Source organism: Vidua chalybeata, chromosome 18, assembly GCF_026979565.1.
Source record: "Vidua chalybeata isolate OUT-0048 chromosome 18, bVidCha1 merged haplotype, whole genome shotgun sequence".
Lineage (NCBI taxonomy): Eukaryota > Metazoa > Chordata > Aves > Passeriformes > Viduidae > Vidua > Vidua chalybeata.
In genome coordinates this window covers 4,190,586-4,204,742 of record NC_071547.1, presented here as the reverse complement: position 1 = coordinate 4,204,742, position 14,157 = coordinate 4,190,586, and the positions used below count along the sequence as shown (strand labels likewise).

Below are 14,157 nucleotides of genomic sequence, written 5' to 3'. Positions count from 1 at the left end.
GAAAGATCCGTTCAGGCACGAGTTGTGTTACATAAGGCCTTTACCAGAGGTTTATTCAGTCCCTTTTGGATATAGCTTTTATTAGATTTTCCATTTTCCTGATGCCTTCCTGCACCCCCTTCACACCAGCAGCATTCCTGCAGGATCTGGGATCAGATGGTGCCCTGAGAGGCAATTAGCATGTGGGTGGGGGCGTGCACACCTCGGGAATGATCTTCTCCAAGGAATATGTTGTTCTGCAAGTGACAGGCCTTGGTGTTCACCCATGGCATATGAGAGTTGTTAAGCAGCTCTTCCCAATTCTTATTCCACCAGGAAGGATTTAGGGGAAAGAAAATAATCTTTTTCTGAACTGTGTGTAGAATAAAATCAGGAGGTTTTTGCTGTCATGGGTTTATTGAGCCTTCCCTGCCATTTTAGGGGGAGCATGATGGATTTTGTCCTTTTATTTCACCTCGGATTTTTCTCTATAAAAAGAAGTTTATATTTATCATTGTCAGCTTGATTCCAATGGATCATCAGGTTCTAATGCAGTACGGAAGAGAGGGCAGCAGAGGGGCTAATGGATCTCATTCCTCCAGGGAAAACAGCAGCAAATTCCATTCTCTATCTTACAGTCAGAGGTTTGTACAAGTATCTCTGCAATTTTAAGGTTTTGTCCAATAATGAAAATGAAAGTTGTACTTGGTGGAGCCCTGGATCATTCTGCTCCCAGCTCATGGGGATGATCCCTGTGGATCCCTGTCTCCTTGCCCAGCAGCTCTGCTCTCGCTGGGTGGATGCTCATCCTCTGAACAGCAGCAGAATTTTTCCACTTTATCCAGAGCCCTCAGCTTCTGGGATACCCACTGGCTTTCCTGCAGTTGGGAAGGAGCAGAGGGATGAACTGCTTTGGAAATCATATTTTGGAGAGGGAAAAAAGCACTACCTCTGTGCCTTTTAATTGTAATGTCATTTCTGGGACAGATATCCCTGGAAATGCTGGAGCTGTGCTGCACTCCCAGCTCCTAGTGATGGGATTTTGCAGGTTGGGTTGGCTGTGAGGACTGTTTGTGTTGTGGTTTTTTTTTTTTTTTTCCTTTTTAAAGCCAGCATGTGTCCATTCTGTGGCAGCCTGGGATGGAATCACAGAATCATGGAATCCTTGAGGTTGGAAAAGACCTCCAAGCTCATCAAGTCCAACCTTTGACCAAGTGAACCACATCACAAAATGCCCCAACTGCTTGTATTTTAACACTTCCAGGGATGGTGACTGCCCCACTTCCCTGGGGACTCTCTTCCATGCTTCACCACCCTTCCAGTGAAGAAATTTTCCCCAATATCCAATGTCACAGCCCTGCAGCTGTCAAGGTGCCAACGAGAACAGGAGCACTGCTGGGGGATTCTTGGAGAGCACAGTGGCCTCTTAGTGCCTGACTTTCCAGTGGATCTTTTGGGAATAACACTTCCTAATCTTCCAGATTAGTTCTGGATGCCTGGACTGGGCTGTGGGGTGACTGATGGCTGCTGGGCATGGGCAGGAGCTTCCATTCCAGCCCAGATTTCCCCCAGGTGCCTCCTCCAGGCCCAGCTGCTGCAGCCAGAGATGGAGGCTCAGTGCTCAGAAGTTCCCCGGATGAAACTTAGGAGCTTTTTTAAGTCCACAATTTAAAGAAAAGAGGAATATTTTTCTCTAGCAGAGAAAAGGTGCAGTCGGTTGGGGCTTCAAACTTTGCAGTTGTGACCTGATTTCCTTCCTCAAACTTGTGCAGAGTGAGGGGGGAGCTGCTTTGGCTTGTGCAACTCGATGCCACTTCCCTAATTTAAATGGAGATTTCAAGGAGCGCAGCCATGGGCTGGGGAAGCAGCTGTTCTCCCTGATATTTTTACCATAATCCATGAGCTGTTTCCTGCCACCAAATGCCCTTTTCTGGCAGAGAAACGATCACAAGACACTCAAATTAATTCATAAAACTCCCACTTTTAGGAACAGTTCTCTTGTGTTGCTTATGCATCCCTTTTGGATTTAATCATATTTTTTCTTCTCATCTGTCACTTTTTTTCTGGTCTGGGTTTAATATTTCTGATGATTTAACTTTTTTTTTCTGATCTGGAATACATTAGATACATTAAAATTTAATTTTAATAATTAAAATTAATTTAATAAGGCAAATTTGCCCCTTGCTGAAACACCTGAATATTGAGCGTGTGTTCAGTCAACACCAACTTCATTAAAAATCCTCAAATTCACCTTTTTTGACCAATATTTTATAAAATACAACTCCAGATTTCAAAAGTTATCAAGGATGTGTCAAACCACAGCCCCAGTGGATTATGAGAAGGATTGAATTTCTTAAAGTTAATTTTAAGCTGTGTATCAGCACTTGAGATTTATTTTAAATCCTCTCCTAATTATAAGATTACATTTTCCAAATAAATAAATAAATCCCCAAACCTGGGAGCATTAGAGTAGCACGGGAACACACCCAGCTGCCAACCACGTTGCCAAACCTCGTGGTGTTCTGCTGGTGTTGCAAAGGGATTGTGTTGAAAACCATGGGATTTGGTGGTTTTTATAACCCTACTGCAGCTTTCCCTTTTGGCAAATCCCCTAAAACACTGACTTTTCCAGCTTTTTCTGAGCACAGTACAATGCTGGGAATTGGGGTTCCCTGCTCCAGGGGGCTGAGTGCTGCCGGGAGGGGGAATCTGGCGGGATGGAATTTGTAAAAGCGATGCTGAGGGGTGGTAAAATACAGCCCTGGGTTCGAAGCTGCTCGCGCTGAGGGGTCAGCCCTGGCGTGGTGCTGTGGGTGGCTGTCCCGTGCTGTCCCCACGGCGCCTTGGGAGGGTCTCTGGTGGAGGCGTCGGTGACGAGGGGCGGATGCGGCGCCGAGCTCTCGGAACGCGCTCAGGAAAACACCGTGGTTTCCTCTGCTCTGCACAGACCGTTTGGTGCCTCTGACCACAAGGCAGGAGCTTCTCTCGAAGGGCTGGGGCTCCAGCAGCACCTTCATGTCCTTATTTAGTCTCGTTTTGGTGGTTGCTGCTCGTTTTTGTGCATCCCCAGAGGTGGCCAAGGGAGGACCCGGACGTGGCACTCAGGGCTCTGGGCTGGGTGGCAAGGTGGGGTTTGGTCACAGGTTGGATGATCTTGGGGGGGGTCTTTCCAACCTGAATGATTCTGGGATTATTCCTGGAGTCTGGTGAGCAGTAGAGTCTCTCTTCTCATGCCCAAGTGAAGGTGTTGATGCCCCTGGGCTCTTCATCTCCCTGGGACTGTCTTGCTCTGCCAGATCCCAGGGAGCTGCTGTGTGGGACATCTCCTGCTCTGCTTTGTCCTCTCTTCCTTGGTTTGATAATTCGTTGCGGATAAACAAGCTTGAGGTTGCTGCCTCTCCCACACTGCTGCTAAATAACATCTCCTTTCCTCGTCCTGCCTGTCTGTTCCCCGTTGGAAACGGGGTTTGGTGTCACTCTCCAGATGCAGGTGGGGACAGGGGGATGTTTGTAGGTGATGCACAGGGAATTCTGCCCCTCTGCCCTGCTCAGGTGAGACCTCACCTGCAGCAGCTCTGGAATCCCAGCACAGGAAGGACGTGGAACTGTTGGAGAGAGTCCAGAGGAGGCCACGGAGATGCTCTGAGGAGCCAGGCTGGGAGAGCTGGGAGTGTTCACCTGGAGAAGAGAAGGCTCCAGGGAGAGCTCAGAGCCCCTCCCAGTGCCTAAAGGGGCTCCAGGAGAGCTGGAGAGGGACTTGGGACAAGGGATGGAGGGATAGGACATGGGAGAATGGCTTTAAGATAAAAGGGTATATTTAGGTGGGATACTGGGAAGAAATTCCTGACTATGAAGGTGGGGAGGCCCTGGCATGGGGTGCCCAGAGCAGCCGTGGCTGCCCCTGGATCCCTGGAAGTGCCCAAGGCCAGGTTGGATGGAGCTTGCAGCAACGTGGGATGGTGGAAGGTGTCCCTGCCCATGGCAAGGGGTGGGACTGGATGATCTTTAAGGTCCTTCCAACCCAACCCATTCCATGATTCTGGAAGCTCTGCTCCTTATGGAAGTGCAGGATCCTGGTATAAGAGCCAAGCTCTGTGGCAGGTGGTGGGAAGCAGCTCCTGAGTGTCACTGCTGTCACAGGCTCTTGGCTGCTCCTGCTCAGGCTGTGCAGGTTCATCGTGATCAAAACCAAAAGGTGAAGTTTGGGGTTTAATTTCCTCAAATTAATTTTTTTTTGGCCTCCCCACAGTAATAAATGATTGTAAAGGCCCAAAACTGAACTGAGAAGTGTTTGTACAACCTGGAAATAGTTACCAGGGGCTCCTCCTGGAGCATCCCACTGATTCCTGCCAGGGAGCCAGAACAGGCAGTCCCTGACATTTTGCATTATTATTCCTATTTTTCCTTTTTGGTTCAGGCCTGTATTTATCTGTAGCCTGTCATGTGCCTTCTGCAGTTCGTGTGCTCTGCATGGTTCTCCTTTTAATTGGGTAAATTAAAATGGATGAATTCTACATGGCAGTTGGGTGTATTAATTTTTTAAATCCTATTTCACATTATGGCATCCAAGAGGGATTACACAGGCTTTAATTTTTGAATGGCAGGTTTATAGCTTTTCATCTACAACTCTTCCCCTTTTAATAATTCCAAAAGCAGCTGAATCACTGAGTCTTTTTTTTTTTATTATTATTATTTTGAAGCCTAAATTTGGCCTTTTAGGAGCTAGTGGGATCTTTTGGGATCAATATCTTATTTTGCTGTTTGTGAAGGGCTCCAGGTCAGTCATCCTCAAAAGCCAATGTCCAGCATTATTCTGGTTATCAGCCTTGAATAGGAGCAGCCTCCCACAAGAAGCGGGGTGGGAGGCATAAATTAAGGAATGTCACCTCCAAGGTTGGGGAATGTTACCATCCAATGGCACAAGTGACATTCCAGCCATTTCTTCTGCATGTTTAAACACAAAAGAAGACGACCCCATCCCAGACCTCTCCCTGCTGTGTCTCTTCTCCCATCACTCATCGTGAAAAGGTCATTCCCTGGAAACAAAACCCCATGGAGCAGGACCAGGGGTGTGGCTGTGGAAGTGGAGGAGTCTCCTCCTCACCCTGCTGCTACTGCTGTGCATCTTCAGTATTGCAAATATTGCCTTGTGTGCAAGGCTTGGCTGAGAGAGAGAAGGGTGGTGTGATTTTCCCTTTCCTCCTATGTGGAATCAGCTGTTGGAGGGATTCAGGTGCTTCAGGATCTTCAGGGGCTCCTCAGCAAAATGTGGACTCAGGGGCAGAATTGGTGTCTCAGCATCAGCTGGGTTGGCATCACTGGATTTGTGCCAGTTCAGGTTTAAGTGGCTCATTAGCTCATTTTCTTGGAAATGTTGCCCCTGTAGGGAGCTTGGCATTGGTGGCCCCAGTCCTCTGGCCATGGAGAGGCAGGTGTGGAGCAGGTGTGGCTGTCACAGTCCACGTTGGCAACATTTATTCATCAAAACAATTTCCCTCTGCACAACTACATCCTAAAATCTTCCCATCCAAGCAAAATCCTTTTGTTTTAAGAAACAAGGGGGACCTGGTAAATTCAGTGACCAGCAACATCCTCCAATGACATTTTTAGCTTGGTTGTCTTCAGCTGTCTCTGCTGGGAAGCACAGATGAAACCAGAGCTTTGCTCTTCCCAAAAAGTTGGGGTGGAAAAAGGGATGGTGTGGCAGCAGGTGCTGAGATGTGGGATCACAACCCTGCTGTGCTGGATCTCTGAACCCTTTCCTTTGCTCCGTGGGGAGTTTCCAGCTGGTTGATGCTGGAGAAGAGCTGCTGGTCTGTTCCTCTGCCGATCCATGAGTTCAAATCTCATGGAATTGTGGATATGAAAAAGCAAACGGAGGGTTGGGAAGCACCTTCCTTCAGGATATCACAGCTCTTCTTCTTCTTCTTCCCTCCAGACAGGCAGGATTGACAAGTCCTACCCCACAGTGTGTGGCCACACGGGGCCGGTGCTGGACATCGACTGGTGTCCCCACAATGACCAGGTCATCGCCAGCGGCTCCGAGGACTGCACGGTCATGGTGAGTGTTCCTTGTGGGGTGGAACTCCTGCTCCAAAGGACACTGGAGGTGTCTCCAGGAACCTTCTGTTCCAAGGTCAATGAGGGCAGAGTCATTGTGGAAGGGTTTGAGTTGGAAGGGACTTAAAGCTCGTCCCATTCCATGGGCAGGGACACCTTCCATAGACCAGGTTGGTCCAAGCCCCGTCCAACCTGGCCTTGGACACTTCCAGAGATGGCCAACCTATGCCAGGGCCTCACCACTCTCACAGGGAAGAATTTTTTCAATTCTTCCTTCCCCTGGGCATTTGTTTGATGTTTGGGAAGAGGAATGAGAGTGCCAGTCTGTGGTGAGGTGTTGTGATTTGTTGAGCTTTGGGAAGACAGGTGGTTCCTTACCTCAAATATCCCAATGGATGTAGAAGTGTGTGTTGGGAAGAGGTAGGGATTGGAAGGCAATGAGCCCAGCAGGCTCCAAGATTCCTTCAACCCTTGATTTAAGGAAATCACTTGAAATTTTCCCTGTATCTCCAAGTTTTGAGCAGGTGTCAAAAGGATTTTTTTTTAATAAATAAATAAAAATAATCTCCCAAATTCTGCACCTGCCCACCTTGGATTGAGACCTGTTTTAACTCAGTGATAGCCCAGCCAGGCTCGCTCCGTGACGGATGTGGAATCCTGTGTATGCAAACACAGCAGAATAAGTGAAAGAAAATCCTTGGAAGATGAAATAATGCCAAATAACTCCAGGGATCTTTGGCCATATTTAGAAATGCTGTAGGCTGAATGTTATATTGAAATCTTATTATAGATCATGTCAGATAAATTCCTTTGCTTCTGTTCATCGTTCAAATGTTTGGGAGGGGATTCTTCCCAAGAGGCTTTTCCTGGGACAGCTCTTGCCTGTGATCTCTCAGTCTTGGAAGCTGAAACATGTTAACAAAAGGGGCTATATTTAATATGAAACAAAACAACAACTTCTGTGTTAGCAACTCTCACTACTGGGCTGGAACTGAGGTCTGGAAGGATGCAGGAATGTTTCTCCAAGTAGAATGTAGAAGGGCTGTACATTGGGAATGTTTCTGAAATGTGAGCATCAGTGAAGGCCCAGCGCTGCCTCCTTGGAGGCAAAATAAGTCTGTAATCCAAGTGCAATGAGAAATATGTTGGGAGGCTCCAGAGGGACTGAATTGTGGAGAAAAACTGACAGAGTTCAGTCCACAAGTTGTCCAAGTGGACAAGCTCTCTCCCTCACACCAGCCCAGATCCACTCTCTCCCTCACACCGTCCTTATGTGGACACAAACTGCAGGAATCTGCACCTCTGGGGGTTCTCCACACATCCCAAGGTGGGGATGAACTTTCCATCCATCCCTGGAGGCAGCACCCATGTGGGAAGGAGGGTGGACCTGGGTGGGGTGGAGCAGGGTGGAGCTCTCTGGGGGTTTTGCACCCTCGTGGTCATGTTTGGTGTGACCTGTCTGGAGTGGAAGGAGAAATAAGTGAGTCCTTGTTGCACTTCCAGGATCAGGGATGTGCAGGGTTTGGAAGGTGCTGGGATGTGTTAGCTGGAGGTTTGGAATGGGAGATGATGGATCCCAAGTCATCTGGGACAGTTGGGAACTGCACTGGTGTGTAAAGAACACCCCTGCCTTGGACTTTGGAGAATTAGCTAATGAGCTTTCCCAATTTTAATTGCTTTTCTGGCCTGGCATGGATAGTTCAGTGTCCTGTTTTCCTGGCCAAGGGGTTTGGGTCCTGCTTCCTGAGCAGCCTGAGCAGAATAAACCCAAGGAGCTTTACAGGACACGTGGCTGTTCATGGGCTCCGAGCTCTGCCGGGGGGAGACACGGAAAAGTGACGTGGGGGATTCTGTGGCAATTCCAGCTGCTGCAGAAAAGACCTTGTTCTTAAAGACCATCTGTGCCCTGGCACTCAGGGATTTAGGATCTCACCCTCTGCCATAAGAAATCTCAGCTAAGTCAGCCAGACGTGTATTGAGGCAGAGAGTGTGGATTTGGGATGGTATTGAGGGAGAGAATGTGGATTTGAGATTGTATTCGGGGAGAGGACATGGATTTGGGATGGTATTGAGGGAGAGAATGTGGATTTGGGACGGTGTGAGTGTGAGGGAAGGAACATAGATTTGGGATGGAGTAAGGGAAAGAGCGTGGATTTGGGACAGTGTTGAGGGAGAGAATGTGGATTTGAGATTGTATTCGGGGAGAGGACATGGATTTGGGATGGTATTGAGGGAGAGGACATGGATTTGAGGTGCAAACTGCTGTCACCAGGTGCAGAGGGCTGATCTCCTGCAGCCATCACTCTGCAGCCCCCGTGTGGCACAAGGAAGCTTCACTTGGCCCTGTCCAAAGCCAGAAACCTTTTCCTCTAAAGAAACTCCCAGATTTTTACAACACCTGCCCATAAACCTCGAACAAGTTCAGTGTTGGGAATACCAGACACAGCATTGGAGAGGAGATTGGGAAAGAGGAGAGGACCTGACCTCCCTCTCCAAAGGCTTCCCTTAGAGCCCTTACAAATGCCTTCTGTGGCCTCTTCCCTTGGAGGAATTATTTCCTTGTGCCAGCAAATGAGGAATTACTTAAATATTGCTGCTTGATGTTGTGCTGAATGGCTCTGATGTACTGCAGGCTTTTGGTTCAGCTGGAAAATGTTTTAGTGGATAAAGATTTGTAGATGGTATTGAGGCCCTTCCTCAGATATGGAAAATTCTCTTCATCAGAAGGTGGATTTTAAGGAATTTGCGTGGAAAGGCCAGGGCAGAGCTCATGTGATGGAGCAAATTCCTTTAAAAATCAAAGAGGGCCCTTGCAGTGGCCTGAGCCACCAACCAGGACAGGGAGGATGAGGAGAAGGTGTGACCCTGCAGAAATGATGCACCAAGAGCCTCTTCCTGCAGGGATATGGGAGCAGGGCCATGGAAAAATCCAGGCCTCAAATTCAGTTACTTCCTTACTTAAAGTGATAAAAATTGATATATGTGATGTAGGAAGTAATGTTTTTTATAGACATGGATTTAATCTTATTTTCAACTTGTGCAGAGCCAGAGGAGGCCGTTTTTGCTTCTCTTTAAAGGGGATGTAAGAAAAGTTTGTTTTGTTTTCTTTCTCACATGCTGTTGTGCAAAACCCTCCCCTCCTGCCCTTCCTGCAGCCCCAAACCTCTCCCTCAGCTGTGCCACAGTTCCACTTCCTCCTGCACAAACAAACAGCCTTGATAACATCAAACCCCCTAAAAAACACCCAGACATCCACAGGAGGGAGAGCTGACAAGCACTTCCTAAAGCCTAGGCAATCCTGCAGCATTTTAAGGTTTCCATGGAGTCATCCTGAGTCCTCCCCCTCAGCAGGGTAAGTCCTGCATCCAAAATTCTGTAATTTCTCTGATTTGATCCCAGGCTGAGGCCAGACCCCCACCCTGTGCAGGAACGAGGGGCTGGGCCAGTTGGGACCATGCCCTGACCTTTCACACTTCTTTCTTTATTATTTTGGGGAATAGCAGGCAAGATTATTGGGTCAGTTGAAATCTGCCCAGGGCTGCACTGCTCTGCAGCTGCTCCCAGAACCAGGGCTTTACCTGACAGAAAATTCCATCTGTCCTCCAGAGGCTTTTTTTAAAAAACCCTTTTTCACTGGGATTTTGCCTCCCTTCCCTTTCCCACACCCTGCACTTGCTGTCTTATGTTTAAATTTGGTTCTGGAGTTTTCTGGCTCCTTTGCACTTGCTCAGGGGGATCTCAGGATCCTTCCTGGCTGAGATGGTGCAGAACAGAACTGAGTCCTCCCCCTTGGGCAGGGTAAGTCGTGCATCCAAAGTTCTGTAATTTCCCTGTGAACCTGGTTTGATCCTGGCCCTGCACAGACACCCCAACAATCCCACCCTGTCCCCGAGAGCCTTGTCCAAAGGCTCCTGGAGCTCTGGCAGCCTTGGGGCTCTGACCATTTTCACCCCTTGCAGAGGAATCCTCTCCTGGGGAAGTGTTCCCGTTGTGGTCATTCCTCCTGGGACACTGAGGGTACTGGGAAGGATGGCACTGGGAGCTGTGTCCATGAAAAACTAAATCAGTTTTGGGTTATTTCGAGGTTGGTACCCACTGAGAATCTCTGCTGGGCTTTTTCCAGTGCCAGTCACTCCTTTGAGAAGGGAAAAACTGGGATTAGCACAGAAGTCCACGTGTCCATCTCAGTCTGCCTCGCTGCCTACATCCACTCCCTCGCATCCCACGTCTCGTTGGGCATCGTGGGCAGGGGCTGGCAAGCCCCATTCTCCCAGCTCCAGGAAAAACAAACAATGGGAAGCAAAAGCAAACGTGCTCTAATGCTGCCACCTACCTACAGCAACTCCAACTGCTCCCCGAGGAGCTCTCCCTGGAATTCTCTGTCATTTTTTAATGCACTCTATGTAGGTCAAATTCAATTCCAAGATGATTGTCCAGTGCTGAATTGCAGGAATAGTTTTGGTGGGGCTGCTCCTGCCCTGGGGCTTTGGGGTGATGGGTTTGTCTGTCCCATCCCTGGTCACTGCCAGCTGCAAAAGCCACCTCCCTCCTGCTGGAATTCCAGTGCTCTGGCATCTTTGGGGGGCTGTTCCTCCTCCTGGTGGCCCTTCCCTGAGGAAGTTTGCAACAGAAGGGTTGTGTAACCAGGCAAGAAGTGAACAGGCAGTGCTGATGGGAGCTGCTCTGGCTTCTTCCAGGACCAAACTGCTCTTCCCTGATTAAATGGGATCTGAAAGGATCCCGAATCTAACGGGAAAACAAATTGCTGGTGTTCCTGAAGTGATGAAAAGTAGGCAGTGGTAGAGCTGCAGCATCATCCCTCTGAGGGACAGTCATAGTTTGGAAAGACAGCAGCTTGATCCCATGGAATTGGAGCTGCAGGGGACATTTCCAGACTCCTTGGGGAACAGGAGCAAAGTGGTCTGTGGACATGGAAGTAAAGGGTTTGCACCATGAGGAGCTGTGGATATGTGCTGGCACATGAGTGAGGAAGGATGTTCCTGATGGATCAGCCAAGGGTTTATTGACAGCTGGGAATGAATCCCTCTCTGATTCCCTTCCTGTTTACACGGAGAAGTGACAGCTCCGGCGGCTCCGGGACGCAGGAAGCAGCCGAGCCACGCGCTCTCCAGAGGGGCTGCCCTTGGCTGAGGAGCTTTCCTTTCCTTTCCTTTCCCTCCCAGGTGTGGCAGATTCCCGAGAACGGGCTCACCCTGTCCCTGACAGAGCCCGTGGTAGTGCTAGAAGGCCATTCCAAGAGAGTTGGCATCGTGGCCTGGCATCCGACGGCGCGGAACGTGCTGCTCAGCGCAGGTATGGAGCACAGGAATGGGCAACAGCCACCTCTCCCTGCCTTCCTTCCTCTCCAGCTTTTCTTTTTCCTTCTTCCCTCTCCCAGCTGCTCAAATCCCTATGAATCACAAGACCCATGGCAGTAGCTGGGAACGCTGGGACATGTGGCTCACAGCCTCCTCTGCATCTCAGCCTTTTTTATCCTCAGTTTACAGGGATAAGCACCAAGGAATTGTCTGGAATTGGAGTATGAAAGTTGTTCCAGACTTTATTTGATCTGCAAGAACAATTTACATCTGCATTCCCCACATCCCTGCTCTCATATACTTTTAGAACAGGCCCAAGTGTTTCTCCTTTCCCTTGATCCCTGCAAAGTATCCCAAAGTCCAGCTGTTCCTCCCACAAACTCTCATGGTCAGTATTTTCCAAGTTGTCTCCTTGGCCTGTACAGTCCATGGAATGAGATTCTTTTGACCACTGAAAATCAGTCACATCATTATGGAAATAAATTGGATAATTCATTATCCGTTGGTACAATCTGAGACTCCCATGGGTTGGGTCCCAAGGAAAGAAGTGAGTCCTTTCAGCTGGATTGTTGGATGAGCTGGGTGTTTTCCATTGATAAAAATCCCTCCTGAGCTCCCAGTCTGGGTTTTGGTTTATCCCTTGTTCCCCACCTCTGGCTTTGCCCCTGTGTACCCCAGTGCTGTGACTGGAGCTGTTATTTCCCATTTTAGGCTGTGATAATGCCATCATCATCTGGAATGTGGGAACAGGAGAAGCCCTCATCAACCTGGATGACATGCACGTGGATATGATCTACAACGTGAGCTGGAATCGCAACGGCAGCCTCATCTGCACAGCTTCCAAAGACAAAAAAGTCCGAGTTATCGACCCCAGGAAACAAGAAATTGTTGCTGTAAGTTTGCTTAATCATTTAAGAAACAAATTGATTCACTCCAGCAGGGAATGAGCAAGAAAATGTGGAAGAAATATGTGGATCTTACACACCCTGTTCAGTCACTTTCTTCAGAAATTACAGGAGGAATAGTAGGGGTTGGAGGATTTGTCTGGGTTTATTTGGATTAGTGTTTGAACTGGGATTTTAGGGCTCAGTTTTAAACCTGCAGGAGTGTAATTCCACATCTAATCCTTTTGTATAATTACAGTTCCAGAGTTGTGCATGCAAAGCAGAGCTTTAGTTGTAGCTTACAAAGAGGTTTTCCTTCAGCCTCGCAAGAGGCCGATTGGCAAAGCTGGAATGAACCAGGAACGTCCCCTTCTCCCGTGGTTCAGTGTTTGGGTTCTTCCCTCAGGCAGCAGGGGAGGAGAGTTGGATGTTGCTCCTTGGATCTCTTCCTGCATGGAGGAGTGGCATGTCCAGAGAGGAGCCACCACTCCAAGGGTTTTTCTGTTCACTGCTAATCCTGACCTGCTCCTGTCTTCCAGGAGAAGGAGAAAACCCACGAGGGAGCCCGGCCCATGCGAGCCATTTTCCTGGCAGACGGGAACATCTTCACCACCGGCTTCAGCCGCATGAGCGAGCGGCAGCTGGCCCTGTGGAACCCGGTACGATCCCGAATCCGTGCGCTCCTCGCATCCGTGGAGTTACCAGCCCAGCCCTGCAGCCATGGAATCATGGAATGGGTTGGGTTAGATGGGATGTTAAAGCCAATCCCATTCCAATCCGTGGGCAGGGACACCTTCCACTATCCCAGGTTGCTCCAAGCCCTGTCCAAACTGGCCTTGGACACTTCCAGGGATGGAGCAGCCACAGCTGCTCCTTCTTCTTCAGGGCTTCACCACCCTCCCAGGGAAGAATTCCTTCCTAAATTCATCATTTATATACTTGAGGTTATTCCCACTCCATCTGCTGCCTGCTCCTGCTTCCATGATTTTGGCTGTGTGGTCACTCAGTGAAGGAACTGAGCAGGAGCAGCGATCAGCTGGGAGCTGCAGGTTGGAAGTGCCTGGGAAGATGCACAGGGAGCAGAGGGGCTGTGGGAAGGTCACTTCTCTCTGTGCATTGTGGAGAGCAGGCCAGCAGCAATCCCAGGAGGGTTCAGGGTGGAAGGGACCACCTGGATTGTGTCCAGGTGGCTTTTGAGTGTCTCCAGGGAAGGAGGCTCTGTCCCATCATCCATCACACGTCCCATCCTACTGACACTAACTCACTGTGTCACATATTTCCCTTGACTTGGTGAATTTTCCTGGCTCCTGTTTTTATTTAATTTAGTGATTAAAATGCCCTTGGGGAATGAATCAGTTCATGAACATTCCCAGCATTTGTTGTAACACACGGTTTCCTTCTGGGTGGTGCAGATACCACTGGGAGCTCACTGCCTACAGAGTGTTAATAATTTAGACTCTATGAACAGAAGCTTTTCCAGTCTTTATTAACATCCCTGGCATTTTTATTTTCCAGAAAAACATGGAGGAGCCCATAGCCCTTCACGAGATGGACACCAGCAATGGGGTCCTGCTGCCCTTCTACGACCCAGACACCAACATCATTTACCTGTGTGGGAAGGTAAGGAGAGGCTTTGGAGGCACCTGGAGGGGGTGGTGCCTGTGAAATGTTCCCCAAAAAAATCAGTGCTGCAGCAAATGGGGGGCTGCAGAGAGACCAGGCTGCTCTGGAATGGGTTTGATCCTCACTCTGCAGAACCTGGGAAGGACCTGGATGTTTCTTTGAGATGGATTAGGTAAACCTGCTCCTAATGCAACAAGTCCCACACCATTGCCAAAACATTTCTCGCTGGTGTTGACCTGGATGATTTTACACTGGTATGGGAGGAAGGTACATTTTGGGTGTTGTCCTCCTTG

The 14,157-nt window shown here is 49.0% G+C and overlaps 1 protein-coding gene across 1 annotated transcript in view; it reads left to right on the top strand.

The window, feature by feature from the left end:
- CORO1C (coronin 1C) overlaps positions 1-14,157 on the top strand; it is a 39,432-nt gene that overhangs the window by 20,416 nt on the left and 4,859 nt on the right. Inside the window, exons 3-7 of the mRNA XM_053959856.1 lie at positions 5,918-6,040; positions 11,223-11,352; positions 12,069-12,250; positions 12,781-12,900; positions 13,757-13,861. Coding sequence (XP_053815831.1) covers positions 5,918-6,040; positions 11,223-11,352; positions 12,069-12,250; positions 12,781-12,900; positions 13,757-13,861 — 660 coding nt within the window. The remainder of the gene's footprint in view (positions 1-5,917; positions 6,041-11,222; positions 11,353-12,068; positions 12,251-12,780; positions 12,901-13,756; positions 13,862-14,157) is intronic.